General features: G+C 42.8%; 1 protein-coding gene across 6 annotated transcripts in view; it reads left to right on the forward strand.

Moving 5' to 3' along the window:
* Nucleotides 1-22,125, forward strand: part of PLXNA1 (plexin A1) — a 302,883-nt gene that overhangs the window by 181,081 nt on the left and 99,677 nt on the right. For all 6 annotated transcript variants that reach the window (XM_083721536.1, XM_083721535.1, XM_083721533.1 and 3 more), the window contains exon 9: nt 12,784-12,898. In XM_083721536.1, the coding sequence (XP_083577662.1) occupies nt 12,784-12,898 (115 nt within the window). The remainder of the gene's footprint in view (nt 1-12,783; nt 12,899-22,125) is intronic.

The raw sequence follows: 22,125 nt of genomic DNA on the forward strand, positions 1-22,125 counted from the left end.
TATAGCCTGATCGTCAGGGAAATAAATCGTGATGGTTTTGTCCTCCTATAAGTGCTTCCAATGGAGATAACTTTGTGGTTACTGAAGGCAGCTTAAAGAGGATCCAGTTGGGTTCTGATGCTCTGGTTCAATCACATCTTGTCCAGAATCTGAATGCACAGGTGTAGTGATCCTCTTTGTTAAAGGCTTAAGCTTCATCTTCAGAGTGTCCTCCAGGAAACAGAGTCCTCTTTGTAGATAAAGGAACTTTAAGCTTCATGTCTTTTATCAGCCTTGCTAAAGACTAGCTGTGCTCTCCAGCTAGGAAGGCAGATGAGAAAGATGTTTTGCGGAAGAGGCTGGGGTCCGAGGAAGAAAAGAAACAAGAGACTATAAATACACTATGTCCTGGGAGAGGTGCGTCTGAAGAGAGAAATCCTCAGAGCTCAAATAACTAGATTTGCAGGAGGAAGAATTAATCAGTATGAATACAGGGCTATATCTAATGTGAGCTTATAGAAACAAGAGGAACTGCCAGAGTCTAATATCGGGTCTCTAAGGGTGGCCAGTCTCTAGCACTTCATGTGCAGATACTTTGGAGGAGTTAAGCCACATTTTGTTTCCTTTAGGCAATTCAAATGTGTGCTTTTGGCACATAGCCAGAAAAATGCGGAGACATTGGAAATGTTCTATTTAAATACTGTGCTGGTGGTATTTTTAAAAACCACATGTATACACTGTCCCATATAGTGTGCCTCAACTGCCTTTTTGGGGTAAGCTGTTCTCTTCTCGTGCCAGCTGCATGAAAAAGAAGGTGCAGGATAGACCAGCCCTATGTGGTAGCCCATCACAATTATGATGTTGTGTCCAGTACTTACTGGGAAGGAGGCTCAGAATGTCTCCATCCAAGCCAAAACTATGATACACATGGTGAGGGGCTTGGGTGCAACCTGAGCACAGTGCAAAATGAAAGAGGATACAGCGGAGTCCCATGGGGTTGCCTTTCATTTTCCCTTAGGAGCGGCACTGCCAGAATTGGAAACAACAACTTTCCAAGAGAAGTTGGTCAGGAAGGTGTGCTTCCAAGCAGGAAGCAGCCCATGAAGTTCCTCGTGCACCACTTTTCATCTGGCTCTGGGAGGTTCAGAGATGGGTGCGACCTGTGGGCTGCCCATTTGGCTATGCCTGTATTGGAACAGAAATAAATATGGGGATTGGGGTGTGTGTTATTCAACAAGCAAGAAAGCGGAAGAATAGCCCCTGGGGGTGGGTTGGGATATAGGGATATCCGTATTTCCAGCAACCACATCAGGGAAAAGTAGCCAAAGAGAAGAGTAGCTTACTGTTTCTAAATTTAGGGATGGGGAAGTGGGGATGAAGATGCTGCATTTGAATGAAATAGATTTTTCTTACTAAGTTTTTATTAGGAATGTCAAATTCGTACATCACTGGGGACTGTGTGGCAGCAACAGGAGTTGGTGAAGGGGCTACTCAAGACTAGAGATGGGAAGGCCTGGGGGGGACAGAAAAATTGGGGGGAAACCAGGTTTTTCCCCGCCCCCGTTTCCCCCCAAAGTTGCTTTTTTCCAGGAAAAATGAAAAAAACCTATTTGATGTAGTTTGAATATTCCACACACCTACCCCCCCCCCCCATTTTCCCCTGGAAAAAACAGCTTTGGGGAAAAAAACAGGAAAAAACCTGGGTCTCCCCCCCCCCCAATTTTTCCACTTTTTCCCCAGGCCTTCCCATCTCTACTCAAGGCATTCTTGAGTCTCTGCTCAAACCTGCTACATTGTTGCATTTATTTATTTTTATAAGAAAAATGCTTTTGAAATAGAGGCAGACATGGTATGCTTTGCAAGGTTTCCTGGCAAGTGAATAATGACTTCTTAACCATTCACATAATTTGCTATCCCTGCCCTAAGATGTCTTGGTTACCATTAGGTTTTCCACCACTTTTTAAGAGTAGTAGAAAAGCTCCTTGCCTATATTCATTTTCTGTCCCTTGGATTTTGTAGTGATGCAGCTCAGCTGACAAACCCACAAACTTACAACTAAACAAGATGATTTAAAACCAGTCCTGTGATAACAATTGCTGAAGTCTCCCACTACCAAAAACAAAAAAACCCTCTCTGCCTGGATGAGATAATGCTGATATTGTTGTTGTTTTTTTAATCAGAGCATAAAATTAGTATGAACTGGCATCTTAGAGCCATACATATGATTTACATACTTCTTATATAAGATTTTTATGCTGATTTTTCATGGCTATCTGGGCAAAGGTCACAAGCAACACAAAGAATATCTTCTAGTCTGAAATGCATCACTTGTAAATGTTTAAGCAGGATAGAATTTAGATTCCATTTTTAATTGGGTTAATATCAACCCTCCACCCAATGTGAAAGATGTGTGTGCGAAATCCAAAAGCATTCAGGGGAGGGGTGGGCTTACCTCTAAACACCAGAGGTTCAAGCTTTTCCTTTTTTGAACAAGTAAGTAGGCTTTGTCACTGTTTCAAGGAAAGGATTGACTTCTCTACTGGCACTCCCTTTGAAATTTGGGACAAATGTCTCATGGGAATGATTCCATGTCACAATGTAGTGTTATATTCCCATAAATGTTCTTGCATGCGGTGGGGGGAGATGGCTGTTCCCATTGGCCAAGTCACTCTAGAAAAACTACACTAGTACTTCAGAAAAACAACAACATATATTTCCCAGCATACCTGGCATAGCAGTGTTCGGCCCTAACAGTGTTGGATTTGGAGGAGGGAGTAAAGGATTGGGCAAGAAAAAAGGGACAGGAGCTTGTGTTTTGATCTGTTACTGCTTTGGTTATGTTACTCTATAGCAGGGGTATGCAACATGGTGCCCTCCAAAATCATAGAAACATTGAATTGTAGAGTTGGAAGGGCCCTGAGGGCAATCTGCTCCAATACCTGCAGTGCTGTTGGACTTCAGTTCCCATCAGCATGGTCAATAGCAAGGGATCATGGCAACTGTAGTTCAATATCTGAATGATGCAACATCTGATACCCCTGTTTTATAGATTGTGCTTATAATAAATCTCCATGGGGCTATTGTTTCTGTTTGTTAGTATGCTATATATTTTTGTGTTTTTATGTTGTAAAGTATAATCCATCTTGTGATCTTTGGGTGAAGGACAGTATTCAAATTTAATCAATAAAATATTAAAATAATTAAAATACAGTGGAACCTCGGGTTGTGTATGTGATCCGTGCGGGAGGCATGTTCGTAACCCGCAGCGTTTCATTGTTTCTGTGCATGCGCGAGCGCCGAAACCCGGAAGTAACCCATTCTGGTACTTCTGGGTTTGGCGCGTCCATAACCTGAAAACGCACAACCCGCAGCGATTGCAACCCGAGGTATGACTGTAAAATAAAAGATGTGTCACACGACTTTTATGTTTATACTCAGGGGTGATGTTCTCAGTCCGCACATGGTGTTGCAGATTGGCTGGGACCATACTCTGCAGCATATTCAGCATAATTTTGCCCTGCTTTTTAGAGAGATGGACAAATCCCCAGCAAAGATAAGGAGAACTATCTATATTCTCACATCAACTGGGACAGCTTCTTGGACATCCGGGGGGTGGGGGGCGGGCAGGGGGGGAATGAAATGCATGCTAATTATGCTACCAGTTCCTGCTGCTAGTTCCTGGCACTAATTAAGGCTTCATCAGACCTTTCATCCTCCATCTATGAAAATTAATAGAAGAAAATACAATGATACTTATTGTTTCGTAAGTACCTAAAAATATCCCAAGGCAGTATCCAAAATGGTCCTACAGTGCCACATGTAAGGTATAATGAAACGCTACAGAAAAATAGTCTTAAAAGAAGCGCTGGAGATCCTTAAAACCCTCTACAGCAGAGCCATCTATGCAGATGCTTTTTCCATCAGTATGCATCATGTATGTAATTTTCCTTTCCAGTACAGCTGTCGTGTTTAACATATGCTTGTAAAAGTACTTGCCCCTTTCCTCTCTGAATTTTTTCCTTCTCTGGCTTGGCTTGTATATAGATATGTTGCTTCAGGCAACGCACTGCTCCCTCGCCCCTTCACAGAGTCTTTGTAGCACCCAATACGACAGAACCGAAAATTGCTTATATTGCTTATGTAAAATACTCGTATTATTCCCCCAGTGCTCTTACCTTCCTCTTGTGTCCTCATTCTTTCTTCCAAGTCAGCTTTCAAAGCTTTCTGCATCCCCTCCCTCTCCCATTTTACTTCCTTCCCTCTGCTTGTTTTCTTGCTTAGACTTCTCCTGGCTTATCTCGCCCCTGTGGATTCCTGTTTTGTTCATACTCCCCACCAGAGCACTGAAGTGCTCTCAGCTTCTAAAGCTGAAGATAAGGGTTCTTTTCCAGGCCATAGGAATATAAATGTAAGAGAGGCACATGGGGAGGGGGAGGTGGTGGTGGCGGCAGTGGTGGCAGCTCCACAGGCTACAGAAGCAGGGAAGCTGGAAGCTAACGTAGGACTATGTCCAAAGTATCCTGCCCTAGGTGGGCTATTTCCTTTGACTTCAGAATTCTTTCACTGAGTGGTGACAGAGTTGTGCTTGCGAAATGGTCAGTGGTTAAGTTGTGGGATTCTGCTAACTTCACAGTATCACTTGCCCATTGTTGGATAATGTAAATGTTCGCTGTAGCCTTAGCATAAAAGATTTCCTGCTTAAGGACATATGCCTCTTCTTTAGGCAGTTGGAGCTGCAACCCTACATAGACACACTAGGCAGTAAGTCCCATTGAAATCATTGAGTTGACATGTTTAAGATGACGCTCTAAATGCACTGTTTCAACTGAGGCTTCAAACTTTAGTCAGAGGCTGTGAATTAAGGGCACACTTGTGTATTTTCTGAGGCTGTTTCGGTCTTGGTTAGTTCCATTATAACATGGAACAAAAATCAGTACTGAATTCACTTTTCTTTCAACCAGTGCTTTTTTAATGGGGTACTGAAGGGTACGCAGTACCTGCACCTCATTTTGTTGTTGTGGTACTTACTGTAACAACTTTATGGTGAGTACCAGCATCTGTTTTTCTGGGGGGGGGGGGAGACTTCTTTCAACACTGGGTGGTAGCTTTTGTTTGCACAACTGTTGATTGTTTTATACTTTCTACAAGAAGTTTGTGCAAAAACCTGGGATTTTATTAAAATTTATCGATGAAGATGCTTAGAAACAGCAGGTGCTTAGAAATCCTTTCATCTGTTGACAAGCTTGGTTTCAGTGCATGCAGCCCCTATAATTCTCATTGAGTCAGTCTACATGATCACCCATATTGTTGAATGGGGCAATTGTCAGATGACTACAGTCTCCACAGCCATTTTCCTTACTTTTTATGCAAGTAAGCCTTGGAGAAAAAGGTTGGATTCTTCTTGTGTTCTCAGTTGCAATGTGATACTTGGAACCTGAATGATACCATGGAGATGTGCTCTTTGCATTTGGTAGACAAATGAAAATTGATGGGGGCCATTCCGAACAGGCACTGAAATGAGATGCAAATTAATGAGCAGCAAAAGGGAGGACAGGAGAATCTGAAGAAAGAAACATGTATAGGATCAGGTGCCCAAGAAGCAGTTTTCTAGACTCCACATATAGTTTAGAGCCATAAAGCAGATAGAATGATTTTGTGAGGCACTCTAGAGCAATTCAGGAATCCCCTCAATGGCAGAGGAAGCCAAAACTACTGGAAGTAAAGTAGACTGAACAAAGCAGTTGCAGTATGACAGGATTCTCTGTGTCTGTGTCCCAACTGTGTAATTGAGGTTAGTGGGTCAAAAAAGCTTTTGCAAACCAGAGCACGTTGTAACTACCAGTGTGCAGTAATTCCTTCTGCAAAAAACAAATAAACACCCAGCTCCACAGAGGCAAAGTCCATTGCAGGACTTTTAAGGAGCAAACATCCCACAGCACCTACAGAAGTTATCTGTCAAATGCTTCTTCCCTTAAGTGGCCCTCTCCTCACAGTTGTAGGAATGGTTAGCTTCTGAAGATCTTGAACCCGTAATGAACAGGAATGGTATTTTGAGAGGAGATCCTGCTAGTTTAATTTCTTTTTCATGAAAGATACATAATTTGAACATTTTAACTGCTACTTCTTTTTATCTGTTTCTACCATAGTGCTCAGTATGGAATGCCCATGGAAGCTTATTGATGCTATGTCATAATTTTGTAAATGATGCATCTTTCCCTTTATTTGTTAACACTCATTCCCACTAGATGGCATCATATCCTCCGCTTTCCCCAAAAATCCCATGAAGCTTTGGGAGTTTGGACTATTTCTACAGTGCTGCTCCAAAGAAACCACTCATGTTTGGAACAATGCCAAATTACATTAACCTGTCCTTGGGTTGGTGTGAGGATGAAGAATCATCATTAATTTGCAACATTCCGGATCCGTGGAGGGCAATTTCCAATGCTATGAAACCTGTTTAATGATGGCAGAATGGAAAGAAACAAAAGTGGCCCTAATTGAATCAAAATATAGGCCCCAAAGCTCTAAAGGTGCTGCTGTCATTGTTGTTTATAGAGCATCTGAGATATAATAGTCAATTAAAAGTGGAAATTAAAACAGCTTGTCTATGCAGCTCACAATCCAAACAAACAATTTAATCATGACCTCGAGTACCATTTTGTGACTGAGGTGCAAAACCCTTCTTCAGTTTAGATTTGTCTGGCCAATAAAACCTCACAAACCCTTTGTTTAGCTTGGGATTCTTAGGGAGCAATCCAAAGCCAAGATTTGTCAGGATCAGCTGGGTTACTGGCTACTGTTAACAGAGTATACAGCTTCTGGCCATGATGACTATACTCTCTCTCTCTGGTTGGGGGCATACTAGTTCCAGGAGGCTGTAGGGTGGAGGTGGGGCGTGTTCTTGTGTTTGGGTCTTGCTTGAGAGTTTCCCACAGGCATCTTGGGTGGCCGCTGTGAGAATAGGATGCCATTGGCCTGGTCCAGAAGGCTTTTCTTACGGTCCTTGTTTATAATGGACAAATGTCTGTCTGAGTCTCAGCTTAGCTTACCTGAGGCTGTGCTGACTGAAGTCCTTCATCCCAGCTCAGCAGAAGATGTGCTGGCACAAGTCCTCCATCTGGATAGCTCTGCTCCAGAGTTCATAACGGGTGGTTTATAAGGCCCTGCCATGCATTGAAAAAGACACAAAGGGGGTTATACAGCCATGCTTCCCCAGTCAATACCCATATGTTCTGGGTACATTTAAAGAGTTATCTGTGTGTGAAGGTACCCTGGCCACATTAGGGCCCCTCTACGCATGGAGGAACACCCAGCACATGCATTGGTATGTGTGGAGAACTCCTTCCCACATTCTTTAAACATGTCTATTTCAGTGTGTGTGTTGCTTTACCAGGCAGCAGCATCAAGGGATGAGATTAACCAGTGTGGTACCCTTCCCAGTTTTTGCTGCTCATTAATTTGCACCTTGTTACTGTAACTGTAAGGTTCATTCAGATTCTGGCCTTGCTTGCCTGTCAGAGACACAAGTAATGAAGTCCTTATGGGAACCAATGTTGAATGATCTGCGGATTGTACCTGCACTTAGGTGTTTATTGTCGTTTGAAGCAAGCATGGGTTTCAGCCTATTTTGACAGACACAAACCAAGTTTGAACAGGGGTGCATTTTCTCCTCTAGAGTTTAGTGTATTGTGAGAAAGGGCATTTCCTGTTTCCGCCATCAAGAACGATGTTTAGCCCGCAAGTAATGAGAGTAAATTGTGCTCACCCAAGGAAGAGAGAGTCTTGGAGCAGATGGTATCATGCTGCAAAACAACCTGCCACTGAAACATAAACAGACAGCAGTGACATATGGATATAGGGGATAAACCCCTCAAACAGGCTGTAAAGCCTTGGCTGAAACAAGTTAGTCTCATAACAGAAAACTGAAGAGCCTGCCTTCGTATTGTGCGCTGGATCTCACTGGATCCCTTTGAGGCGATAAACTGAGCTCAGAGTTGTTTTTCCTTTGAGCAGAGGCATGCTGTGCTCCAAGTTTGTTTGTTTTTACATTTATTTAAAAATATGATAAACTTTCAGAACAAATGACAGATATTAATTGGTGCAGCAGTGGTACCTGCATAGGACTACTGTCTGCTTAATGAGAGAGCCCCAACAGAAAGAGCTTCTCTTCATCATTTCAAAGATGGTAATATAGCTCTGAAGTCTAATTACCTCTGTATATGAAAGAGCTGACTGCATCTTTCTTCTTATCAGTAGGATATATCCTGTTTTTCACCTAGAATTATTCAGTCTTGTTGACTAAAGGGTATGACAGGGTTGAGATCATTTTGGTGCTGGGTGATGCATTTTCATTTTCACATGATTACCCTCTCAACCACATGAGGACCACGGTTGCATTAAGCCCAACCACATGGGTACAATTATTTCTTTATTATGGATTGTAGTCCATGCTAGCCCTACCCATTGATGTTAATAGGCATGACTAACTTAGCTTCATTAATTTCAGTGGGTCTGCTCTGAATAAAACTTGGCTGGATATAACCCTGTTTATATAGTGTTTCTAAAGTAGCATGCCCACAAAGCAGTTTACGATTATCTTTTTTCCCCTCTACACCCAGATAAATTGAATGATTCCAAAGATTGTTGCCAGTTCTTGTGGAGATCTCCAGATATAGTATTAAAGTTGCATGTTAATCCTTCCGTGAGGCAGTAGCATGCAGAGTTGAATGTGTGACAAATATGTTATTCATATTTTGAGGTGAACAAGTTGCCACCTCTTTCCCTGCAAAGAATGTGAGAATTCCAGTGATACTAACAGAATCTTGGCATTAAGATCAGTAGTTTTGATATATGGCATAATGCTAGGTACCCCATAGGTATTTTTCATTGTTCAGGACACTGCTAGTTGAAACTTAACTTTAAGATTTTGTCTCTGTTATCCTTGCCTGATCCTCACCATAGATTTCTGTTCTCATGGGTGACATGAAGCTTGTTTTCTGGCTGCTTCAGATTTCCCTACTGGTCTGATGCTTAATCAAGGCACTATGCATTGGGGTTAACACTGGAAGAAAGCACTAGGTTCTTGGGTAGTTCTGAATGGAAAGGCAGAGTACAGACTAACCAAAATAAATAAAGTATATGTGAGACACAGATCCAGCCTTTTCTAATTACTGTTCATCTGTTGCCCCAGAGTTGGATGGTTCACTCTTTTTCCATATTTACTCTTCTCGACTTGCCTGCTAAACCAGGCAATGACAGTCTTTATTCAAAATGATGCAACTTGAGTTGATAATAGAAATACAAGGAGTTGCCTCGTACCAAGACAGACGTGTTCACCATCTAGCCCAACATACTGTACTCCAGCTCTCCAGAGGTCATTCCATCACCTAAAATCTTTGGGCTCTTTCTGCATTTTAAGTATGTGCTCTTCCTTTGTGCTATGGTCTGTCATCAAATAGTCCAGTTATTCTGATATTTTTCTCTGGCGATAAGCACATCCGTTTCATATACATGGAATACATGGATTGCATTAGAAGTGTCTCAATACATTTATTTGTGTGTACCACTAAAATGGCTTTTTTTGGGGGGGGAGTGAATATGTGAATGAAACATGGAAATCATTTCCAGCAAGCAGCCTATTAATACTTTATGTGTGTTAGGCTATGAGAAGTTGCCATGAGTAGTTAATAGAGCATGAAACTCTAGAGCAAGAGGTTATTGGGTCACTTAGGTCCCAGAAGTAGATGTGGGAAAAGTGTGCTGCTGCTTTTTATTGGTGCTACAAGAGTATCACATACCTGCTTTTCTAGGCTTCGCACAACCAAGTTGGTGACACAAGCAGGTGTGGTGTGCATGTTTGATCAGAGCTGTGCTTGCTACATCCACAACTGGCAATTCAACTCATACTGATTTCACCACCACAAAGCTACATAAAGTGGACTGGGCACATTAGCTGTGGGCTGAGTTGCAGTCAGGAGAAGCAGTCTTCTAGTTATTATTTTGTTGTTATAACAAAGAGGAAACCTGTCTAGCTATCCTGAATGACTGTGCCCTGGAACAGTGGGTCATGGAAGCAATCAGAGGGAGGCTGGTGACCTTGGATTTAATTTTAAATGGGGTCCAGGACCTGCAACTGTTGTTGAACCGACTGGGAACAGTGTCCACAGCGCGAAAGGGATCCTGGAAGCTACAGGCCAATTAGCTTAGCATCTGTTCCACGAAAGCTGGTGGAAAGCATTTAACGATAGAATTAACAAGTATATAGAAGAACAGGTCTTACTGAAACAAATCCAGCATGACTTCTTCAAGGGTAAGTCCTGCCACACTGACCTTTAAGTGTTACGTATTTGGGAGAGTTTCAGAAAGCATACAGATAGAGGTGATCCGGTCAACACTGCGTAGTAAGACTGTCCAAAAGCTTGTGATAAAGCCCCTCACCAAAGACTCCTTGCTAAGATTAGCAGTCATGGGAGAAGAGGAGGGGTCCTCTTAATGGACAGTAACTGGTTAAGGAACAGGAAGAGTAGGAGTAAACAGGAAGATCTCTCTCAATGGAGGGGGTATAAGAAATGAAGCCTTCCAACAGTTGGTATTGTGAGCTGTGCTCTATCATTTGTTCATGAATGGTCTAGTGTTAGGGATGAGCAGTGAGGTAATAAAGTTCCCCCACTACGTATTGGGGAAGGCAGTGAGACTATGTGATGACGATACAGCGAAGGGACAGGGACAGCTAGTGTGGCCTTAACTACCCCCCCCTTCACACAATTGTAATCACATTTGTTGTTGCTGTTATTTCGTTTCATTTATGAATCGCTTCTTATTAAGTATCTTGAAGCAATTTCACAGTGCAGTAGAAGCATGTATGAAACAAATTGCATGTATTGGAGCAGTTAAAACAATTGCTTATACAAAAAACTATTTCATATCCAATACAGAGCAAAATACAGATAAAAATCTCCACTTAGAAGGCTTATTGAAAGAGGAAGGAGAATGCCCCAATAAGGGAGGTAGAGCCTGTCTGTCTGTCTCTCTTGTTTTTGTGTGGGAGAGGGAGAGATGAAGTTGTTTTGGGCTTAGCTGCAAAATCTTCTCCCACCACAATCAGGAAGAAGGCTATTTTTGCCTTAATAGCAAAATGGTGAAATCTCTGTTTGTCTCTATACAACTGAAAAGGGAAGAGCTCCTGAATCCAACTTCTCCAGTGTGAACAGCTGGAGCCCCTAAGGAGAAGACTTTGCCAAAAGTTGCCTTGCTGTTCCCTGTTGGAGAAAAGGGGGTTGGTTAGATTGCTAACTTGTGTCTCAGCTGACATAGCCAATGAAGCTGGTGCTTCAAATACTGCACAGTTCAAAACGCAGCCCTTCTTAGTACTTGCTGAGCAGGACCTTAAGAACTGAGGAAATGATGTTCAAGGTCAGAAACTAGAGAAAATGGGAGATAAACAAGACATTGAAGGAGAAGACTGTATGTATCAGAACACCAGGAAAATACATGGATCAAAACTTGTGACCAGAGGGAAGGGAGGAACATGATACGCACACAAACAGTGTGAGTGGGTAGAAGAGGAAGTAAAAGAAGGGAGTTGCAGTATGTGGCTGCATAAGCATATGAAAGACATTTACAGTCCCAAAATGTTAATCTGACTCAAGCGTTTGCTTGCTGTATAAATTTCCTATGAATTACTCGACTTTAAGACTCAAGGATTTTGCTTCCCGCAATGGAGGACTTTTGTTTTTCCTTCTATTCATTAAAACTGCCTTTCATGAATCCAAAAATAAAGCTCACAAAGTCTGTGATTCAAGCCACATGCAAATGGATGGCGAGGAAAGGATCCTGGCGTTGCCAAGTTAGGCGGAGAGGTCACAGGGGGTGCACATTTGACCACATGGAATGCATTATGGGGCCTAATGTGGGAGGAGGAGAAGGCGGTTGGCACAGGGATTAAGGAATGAGAGCGTTAAGCTGTGACGTTTGTAACGTTCTGTTTATGCAGGCGTAGGAGGCGGTGCCGCAGTCCTAGAGATGCTCTCATCTTTGATTCAGTAGTGACCTCAGCTGCTCCTGCATGGTGCTGAGGAGACAGTGCTGCAGGGTATGACATGGATGACCCAGTAGGGGACATTCAAATCTTTGACATTTCTCTCAGTTCCTCACTGTGGCTCTAAGGCAGGGGTGAGCAAAAGGTAGTACAGGATATTCTGGTAGATTTTCGGGTGATTTGAAGGTTTCTGACTCACCGTTGTTTAACAATAGTAACAATTCGTGTGTGGGAAGTGTTTGTTTATGGTACTCGGAACAAATTTCTTGGCTCGGGATTCTCTAGTCCTAAGTGTGCATGCATTGTACCTGGCTCCATTTGGTGGATCTGGGAGTTCTAGTCCCACAAAATTCTAGTCTGCCCTGTATCCTCCTGGCTCCACATTGTGGCTCATCCTGAACGTTTTGCTGGGGAAAAACCTTGGGTGCTTTTAGAGAAATGCTTCTGGGCATCATAATGCTTATGGTATGGTATGTCCATATCCAAATACTTGCAAATCCACTCTTCAGCTCTGTAAAATCTTCTCTCCAACTGTGTTGGACAGCGCAAGCTTTTCATTTCTCATCTTTGTTTAGTGTTCCCATGTACTGTTAAGCTGTCCCTGCCTCCGTCTTGCTCGTGAAACGTTGCACTGGACTTGGGGATAAATGCTCTCAATATTTATTGTACATCCTGTATCTTAAACAGCAACAGCAACAGAAGTATTGAATTGTTACATGGGATAGTTCTAGAAATATTTATGCTGATTTGACCTCTTTTTCTTGCAGTTGCCTGTCCTGTGTGAATGGATTCTTCCCTTGCCATTGGTGTAAATATCGTCATATTTGTACCCACAATGCCGCTGACTGTTCCTTTCTGGAAGGGCGTGTCAACATGTCTGAGGTAAGTTACCAAGACTGCCTTTGCAACTCTGTATTGTTTCTCCCCCCCAACCCTTTCTTCATAACAATGCCACATACAAAAAGACCTGTACCATTTAAAAGCATCTGATCCTAGGCTCAGGTAGTAAAAAATAAAGTATATGGGGCTTTGTTCTGGGCATCACTGTTCAAAAACGAGGGAAATGATTTAAGACAGCCACAAGGGTAAGACTATCACCCTAGTTTCTCCCTCTGCACTTGCTTTTTATGGGCAGGTATCAAGGTGGATGCTACTTCCTCGGCTATGTCTCATTCAGCTGTACTCTCCACACCCAGTTCCAGGTGCAACAGGTTTGTTGTGTTTCCCAGGGGGTCCAGAGGAGGGGAAAGTGTCCCCCTCCTTTCACAGCTCTTTCTTCACCCTCTGTCCTCTCCTCCTTCTTCAGCTGCTTGAAGGACCTTGGTATGTTTAGCTATCGAACAAGATCGGAGAAAAGGCTTGGAGGTGTGGAAAAAAGGTTAACAGGCTTCATTTTGGGAGCAAGAGAACAAATAATTGTTCATTCTGTTCACTTCTGTGAATAGTCTCTGATAGTATAAAAAGTAATGGTTTAAAAGTATTTTGGCTAATCTTCAGGAAGACCTGCCGGGCTGAAATTCCACAGTGTAAGAAACTGTCTTGGAAACTTGGTGGAATTTTCTCCCTTTTGAAGTTGTAAAAGGCTGGACAGGCATTTAGTGGAACAAAAGAAGACAGACCTTAATCTACTCTCCATGTTAATCAAGCATCTTGCCCCTTTATGGAAGCAAGTCCCATTGCTTTCCAATGCACTACTAAGTGTGCTTAGAATAGCATCATAAAACGTCCTTAAAACTGATACAGAGAACAGATTAGCAAGTCACGTGCCATTGTTTCTCATGACTTGCATGAGCTGGAACAAACTTGGGCAAGCCTTGGGCTCACACGTCACATAACCTTACTCCTAGCACCAACTCTTTTTACTTGCTACATGGTTGAGAGGAGAGCTTTCAGCAGTGTGGCTTTAATTTCAGTTAATCTTGGTGCGCTGTTGTCTGTGAACCAAGAGTCATGGTTTATAACAAACTCTGGTTAGTTTAGCAAGACAGCTTCACAATTCATGGTTTGAAGTTAGCTTGCTTTGAAACTGAACAGAGTTTGTTATGAACCAGAATCCCTTGTTCACATGCAATAATGAGCCAAAATTCATTGGAAATGAAAGTAAAGTGGAACCTTGGTTCTTGAACCGTTTAGTTGATGAAGAAATCAGCTCCTGAACACTGAAAACCCCACATTCCGGTTTTCGAATGTTTTTTGGAAGCCGAATGTCTGATGTGGCTGTCAGCTATTGTTTCTGGGGTGCCTGCATCAATTGGAAGCTGCTCCTTGGTTTTCAAATGTTTCGGGAGTTGAACAGACTTCCAAAATGAATTAAGTTTGAGAACCAAGGTTCCACTGCTGCCAGGGGCCTCCTGCTCTCTACATGTAAGGAGAAGGGGGAGAGTGTATGAGCCCAAGGCTCATTCTAGCTGTAAACTATGGTTTGTCATAGCAGTGACATACTTGCAGTCCCTGGTCCAGATATGGCCCCTAAGGCCTCCCAAGACATTTTGCTTTCAGTGGTGGTGACAAAAATTAATGAGAGCAATACAGGGCATGTAACTGTCAGTGGCTGGGCTTTGTAGGGGTTACAAAGGGCCCTACAGTTTTCTGGGGTCTCTGCATTGAGCTGCTGCTGCTTTCTGCTGCAACTAATGCTTCTGGAGCGCTTGGAGATTTCTGTAAGTGCTTGGATGATATCACTGCTGTGAGCATCACTGAGGACAGTGTTATGCAGAGGTTCTCAATGGTGCATTAGTGAAGAAGGTGCTGTTTTCCTCCTCATGACTCTCAGCCCAGGACCATGATGGGGAGGAAATTTGAACAATGGTCACCAGTGAGAGGGAGAGCTGCAACACAGTGAAGTGAGGGAGGTGTTGTCACCTCATGGAGAGGCTTTTAAGCTTCAAACCCAAAGGCTGATGTCCAGAGAAAGAGGAGAATTTCAGTTCAGAGGTAGTAGAACAGGGCCCCTACAGATGGTGCTTTATAAAAGGAATTGTAGACTATCAAATGTACTGAAGTGGTTGCCATTCCACCCTTCTCCTTATGCCCCAGGCAGGGGGAGCAATGGCAATTAATTGATTAATGTTATACGTGGTGCTGTGGGGGAGAATAATAATTGCTACAGACCATTAAAGTCAAGCAGTATTAGTTTTTGGTGACTGTAACAAACCATACCAGGGCAATGAATTAATTTCAGTTAATTTTTTAAACATTAATTCCAGTTAATCATATGCATTAATAAGATTTTCAAGCTGGCCTCAGTCATGTGCACTTTACACTTCAGCCACACCAACTTGGGCAAGTGGTCCCCAGAAGGTTTGCAGTGGGACGGCGAGGGCCGTGGACTGGCAACGTTAGCCAGGCTGTTCAGAAGATAGGGGCCTGGCTTGTGAGACCTTTGTGTGGCGGGATGCTCTGGAAACTTCAGTGGAGAGAAATCTTTCCTCACCAAGAGGATTTTGCTTCTTCACCCTTTTTTGATTTACCCTGGTTGCACAGTCAGTCTGCAAGCCATTAAGAGAGAAGCCTGCGGGCCAGAATGTCTGTTTCAGATAGGTCACTGTTGCACTCACTGGGGTCCTTCCTTCCTCTTCCTGTCTTATCTTTATTAGTCATTTCAGCCCTCAGGCACATCTTTAACTCCTTCTCTGCTGCATTGATTGAGTGTTCCTCCAGTAAATCCGAGTTAAGATTGCGACAGATTTTTCAATTGTCTTCTAAGCTACCTTGCAGGTGAGACACATGGAGATTTCCACAGTATATATGGTGAATCCTCCAGTGTCCTTAAGGATGACTTTAATATAAGAGCTGAGGAAACCACCCATTTCCTACAATGCATACTTTATTTCATTTCTGATTTGGTTCATGTGATGTGGAGTTTGAATTGTCAAGGAGAATCAGTGTTTCCAAGTGACAGATCACCTGCCCTGCAGAAATGAGCATTTGTATCCTGAGTGTCAATTCTTAGAGGCAAGGACAGAGTTTCACTTTTAGATTGCAAAGGAGCAAGGAGTGCTAAAATAATACAGTGCACTGGCTAATGAACTCAGGACAACAGAACAATCTCACTGTGTGCCTTTTTGTTGCAATGAGGGTTTTTTTTAGATAATGTAATGTAATGTAATACATCCTCCCAATAAAGTAACCAGTTACTGGCTTTTCTTGCATTTGCTCTGGAGGATTACACATTTTGGAGATTCCTTGTATAGCAGCAATTCTTGTTATTCCACAGTGGCTAGTTGTCTGTCTAGGTATTATGAGCTGGGTGAGTAGTGAAGGCAGGGGCTGTCAACTCTGTACAGTGTGACATCCCATGTTGAAAGAAAATAACTCCCCAGGAATGAGGTATAATTTGAGGTAGAGTAGCTCCAGAGTCTGTTTTCAATTCCAGTGTTTAGTTCTTGGAAAAAATGAAGTTAGAAAGAGAAGTAAAAAAGAGAGTTGTTTCTAACATGTACAGAGTTCCTTTCTGTCACCACTTGCTGACCACAGCCAGCCTCCTATGTTTAGGATTAGGGTGACACTTACAAGTATTCTGAGGCAGACTTAAACCCCAGTTTGCAATTATTTTGGAAATTAAAGACATTCTGTGAACACCTATTGAATGTTTCAGTTAAATTCTACTGCCTGTCCAAAACAGTTCCATCCATCCTTCTACTTGGTTGATTTTCTCAGGGGCTTTTGCCTTTTTGGGAAGGCATCATCATCATCATCATCATCATCATCATCATCATCACCATTATTATGAGCATTTAAATTAAATGAAGTTGTAGAGGGCTCTCTAAAATATAGTTGAATGCATATAGAGAACTTTGGTGCATTTGGAGTCAAAGGTGATCTGGTAGAGAGCTGTGATCAACTTATCAGGGCTTAATTTTTAATCATATTGCTGCTGGAGATAAAGTCTTCCTAGAAGGCCTCTTTCCCCTCTGATTCTAGATATGTGGGCACTGGGGTTAATAACTGAACAATGAGTGAAATGTATGTTTTCATACATTTCATACAATGAGTGAAATGTGAAGAGCATAGATTCATGTAAGAAATTATGTTCTCCACATGTTCTAGTGATGAATCATGGCACTGAGAACATACCTGAGAGTTAAGCCTTAGCCAAACCTGGCTCAAGGCAAGTGCCATGTTATAGTTGTTTCATTAAAGGGTAACATGGTACTTGATCATAACAGGCATTTGTAGCTAATTTAGATATGTTACTATTCTGATTGTGAGATCTGCTTTCAAATTGGAGGCTAAATCTAAAATGGTGGTTGATGAGAGATGTTGAAACATGAAACACTCTGTCTAGAGAAAGTAGTTCATAGCTACCTGTGATGCTCAGAACTGTTTCACTTAGAGGTTAGGGTGTGTTAAATATATGACCCCAACCAAGATGTACAAAGGGGGAACTATGGACAAAGAGAGGATGCAGGATGGATTTGCAGAGCCTTGATGTCAACAACTGCAGCTGCAGTTAGGTGACCTTTCAGACACCTTCTTTTGGTGGTTCCAAAGGCTAGTATGTGATGTCTCTGATAAACGACAGGGCTATTTTTGTGGTTTCTGCCTTGTAAATTATCACCTTCCTCCATAAGTTAGGCAGCATGCACTGTTTCAAACAGTTTCCTGCCTTTTGTGGGGTGGGATGAGGGGACAAAAACCACCCCCTGAGTCTCAATGAACCAAGGGCAAACTGAGAACACGTAGCTATGTTGCCATCCGGCAAGGGGTATTTGGAAAAAACTGAAATTCATATCTAACTCCTATTGTGAAAATGAGTGTGCCCTTGGCAGGCTCAGATGACCATAAAATCCACCTCTGCCTCCACAGAAAGCACTATGGACAGACCATAAACAGTGGCACAATATCTTAAGAGGCATTTTGCTATTCAGCCCTGTCAGCAGAATGCAAAAGGACTTGTGTTCTTCAAAAGGACTTGGTGGGTCACAAAGGACTCCTGTGTCTAATCCCTAGAGAGCTCACACCACTTTGTGGCTCTTGCCCTTTAAGATGCCAGCAGACCTCACTGCCGTTGTTCTGTTTCTTTTTTGCCGCAACAGAAAAATAAGGAAGCTCTTCTAGATTGTGTGTGTCAGAATACAGATTGAAACCATTTGGAAGCAATTGCCCTCCACTCTGGTGGAGGGAACCATTATAAGTCAGGAGTGGGGGAACCGTTTTCAGCCCAAGGGCCACCTTTGCTTCTGGGAAACCTTTTGAGGGCCACATTCCAGTGGTAGAGGCAAAAGTAGGTGGAACATTTGATGCAGATGTTACCTTTGTGTAGTAGGCTAGTACCTACACACACTTACACACACCTCTCTATCCATACAAGCAACAGGAACAACCAGAATTCAGAAACATCCTAGCCCGACAAAAACACATTTTGGTGTGTGTGTGTGTGTGTGTGTGTGTGTGTGAGAGAGAGAGAGAAGCAGGACCATTGAGAGACTTCCAAGGACCATGTTTAACCCACAGGTTGAAGGTTTATAACCCACAGTGTATAAAGTGAGGTTTTTTTTTAAAATGGATCTTGTTGATCCCACTAAGCGACAAAGAAATCTTGGTGACACAGTTGGCAATTCAAGGAAAGGAAACACCTCTTCTCTTCCCAGTAAGCAAAACTTCACAATTCAGAGATGGGAAACCCATGGCCCTCCAGATATGGCTGGACTCCCAACCCCCATCAACTGCAGCCAACATGGCCAGGGATGATGGCAGCTTGTAATCAAACCACGTATGGAAGGCCACAGTTTCTCCACAGTGGATCTAACATCTTGACCAGAATGAAATGGATGCTAGATTCATGCTAGTAACTTTGCACGTTTCACTGGCTGCCTAAACGTACCCCCTTTCCCTTTTCTCTGGGCTTACAGAATACATTATGCTAGCACAACTGCCTTTCCCTCATTTGTAAGCATTTCCCAGCTGTCCTGTTGTATTTAAAGGAGATGGGGGGGCGGGGAGGTTATGACCCCTAAAGATATCTTAAAACAGTACTCTTATGAAGGCCAAATGCCCATTAGTAGCTGTAGAAATGAATGCTCCTTAATAATTTGGCTATAGACATTTCAACAGAGTCTTCAGTGCCTAATATTTCTATTTAAAAATAAAACTACTTTTTGTTATAGTTTTAAACCTTAACTCTTATTCTTTATAAGCTGAGCACCTTCAAGGATAAGCTAAAACATTTAAGCTCTTTTGGGTCCATAAATGCCAGTTCCCACCTTTTCATAGGTACTCGTCTTTCCTTTCTCTGAGAAGCTTGAGTCTGGTCTCCTCAACACTTAGCCACAGACCCTTCTTGGAGTGCCAGCAGTCATAAAAAGAGCACCTCTGAAAACATGCAGAACTCTTTCCCCCTCACTGCAGCAGAACCTCACAGTTCTGCCAGTGAGGTTTGAGTCCTTCTATGTCATTTTTTAAAAAGGTGCGTATATCAGCAGCTACATCTCTCATCTTTCTCCTCAGACCTCCTCCTTCAGTCTGCCCTAAACTCCTATGCACCTTTTAATCTCATTTTAAACCTTTCCAGCCATTCTGCATTCTCATGACTAACACATATTCCCCTCTGGCTTTGAGTAAGAAGCAGTCATGTCCTTTGGGCTCTGCCTCATATTAGCTCCTAGCACTTGTTTGTTTTGGGTCCTCTGCTTTCATGGATTACTCTGGACAAGGCATTTTGTGCTGTGCTGCGCTACAGCCAGCTTGACAGCTCCCGTGTTGCATTAGATGAATCCCGCTCTAATCTTTTGCTGTGAGTGCTGGCATAGCGGAGGTGCCCTGAGCTGTATTTTTCGCTTCCTTCTCTCCCTGTGTCATTTCCCACTGTGACTCCTGTCTCGCAGCCCCTCCAGGCTGATGAGTGTCGGGCTCCACATCGAAGAGGTCGAGCTTCCAGCAACAAACAATTAATTCCCCTCCACCCCACCCTTTATCATCTCTGGGAGTTTGGGCCCTCCAGGAAAAGGAACCATGGGAGATTGGCAGTTACTCATCCAGCACCCAGTCACCAGCAGCACAGTTTCTTTTGCAAGGGCTGCTTACGTGGGAGGAAAGAGGGATTTATCTTATTTATGACGGGCCAAACTCTGTCAACTGTTATTAAAGGCAGAAGCTGTTGCTGGTGAGCCTGATCCTATTGACCTGGGAAGAAATGGATGAGCAAGACAAGTGGGGCATCCCCTTGCACCCCCAAGAGCTGAAGGAGTAAGCTTGAGGAATAAGCAGACACTCATCAGTATGGAGACTCCAATGTCTGTAAACTGTGAGACCAAAAGGCTGTGAAACAAAAGGGAGCGGTAGACTTTGAAAAGCCCTTAGCCTTGAATGGCATTTTAAAAAAAAGAAAATGCCATTAAGCATTTATGTTTCTTTTACTCTGCCCATGTTGATGAGCGTTCATATTTATTGGCTGCTAGATGCGGAGTACCTGAAACAGGAAGGGGAGTCACAGCTAGCAGGAGTGGCATAGTGTCACATTTTTAAAGCAGTTTGTAAGAGCTGTTGGGGGCATCCTTCCCCTAAAAAAGAAAAGAAAAGGCCAAATCCTTGCTCCTGTACCTTCAGGGAATGGGGAAAGGGTAAACTCTAAATCCACAGGGTACAGGCATACAAAAGAAGAAGTGTTGGGATATATAGATATATAGAGAGGTGAATGGTATAGTGGCATGCAAAAACAAGCAGGTGTAACCTAGCTTGGAAGAACATATATAGTGATTGAATTCTTTTTCTTCTAAGCTGGGGGGCAGCATGTATGGCCCAAGTCTTTCAGGAAGACTCAACACAGGGAAGAAATAGCAAGCAAGCAACCTTGGCAGATGTAATTCTAAACCTTATGTGGCTGAAGCAGTGATCAGTGCATGACTGTGGCTGTATGCACATTCCCATTTACTCCTCATCCAGTGTGCTCCCACTGCTGGTTGGGGAAGCAGTGTTCACACACATCTATCCTGCGTCTGTCCTGTTTTTTCTTGAAAAATACTGCATTTTGATGTGTCTCCCCCTAAAACAACTCTGATCCAAATTGAGAAAAAGCACAACCTAGCTGCATTTTAAGCTGTGAACACCTTACGTCTACTCATGCTCAGTTGAACTTGCCCAATGGGCAGCGGGGTGTCTTTAACAGAAGTGTGATATGCAGCAATCAGCAGCTGAAGATTTTCATCCAATTGTGTTAAATTTTTAATCTCCTCAGCCAGTTGCATGATGTTTGGAGAAGCCTCCTCCGAACCTGCTTCCTTCCTCTTTGGATACTGCCTCTGCGGTTCTTGGTTCTGGAGGGAAGCAGAACAGACAAAATGCCATTGGACTCGCTGTTCTTATTGGCCCACTGCTCTGGGTGGAACAAACAGGCCTTGGCTTTTACTCAGCTTGTTTTCATGTGGCCTCCAAAGAGAAGTGGTTAAAGAGGGACCTCTGAATGTGGTGAGGATGCCAACACACTCCTCTTTTCAGTGCCTCTTGCTTTCGTTTTGGGATGGGCTGGGGCCAGAGATGCATCCTACCCTTTGCATCCTACTATTCGTTTATGCATGTTAGATTAATCCTTGGAGCTATTTTAGGCAAGCCTTGGTCTGGCTAAATTGCAAGTTTGTCTGTGTCTTGTGGGTTTTGGCCAGAGAGGTGTAATGGAAAAATCCTTTAGTGCAGCGCCCACACAGGCTCTTAACCCTTTTTTTAATAGTTTCTCATTCATTGTCTCTTAAATTTCTGCTGAGAACAAAAACGGATAGCAAGCAGCAGTATGTGGAAGGTTTTTCTTGCTGCCTGTGGGAAAGTTAAAACATGCTCATGTGAAGTCATCCAGGAACATTCTTCTTCATTTCCTAATTCCACAGATTCTTCATTTTTTAAAAATAATTGCTGTTCAGTACTGAATTTCCCGAATTTCAATTTTTTAAGAAATTAAAGACTTTTGCATGACAACGGAATGTGATTGGCTATTATAGCAAAATGATCTCCTAATTAAAAGCATGATTTGAGGAGGTTGAAGGCAGGGTGGGAGAGTGTTTGATGTTGAATAGATGAGCATGTGCTTTGAAGGCAGATGCTTACTGTGGAGAATTTCAGCACTAAGTCTGTTCATCTCTCCTTTACTCTGGTTCCCCCCATAGGTGAGCAGTGGAGAG

The sequence above is a fragment of the Podarcis gaigeae genome, assembly GCF_964106915.1.
Source record: "Podarcis gaigeae genome assembly, chromosome: 2".
Classification (NCBI taxonomy): domain Eukaryota; kingdom Metazoa; phylum Chordata; class Lepidosauria; order Squamata; family Lacertidae; genus Podarcis; species Podarcis gaigeae.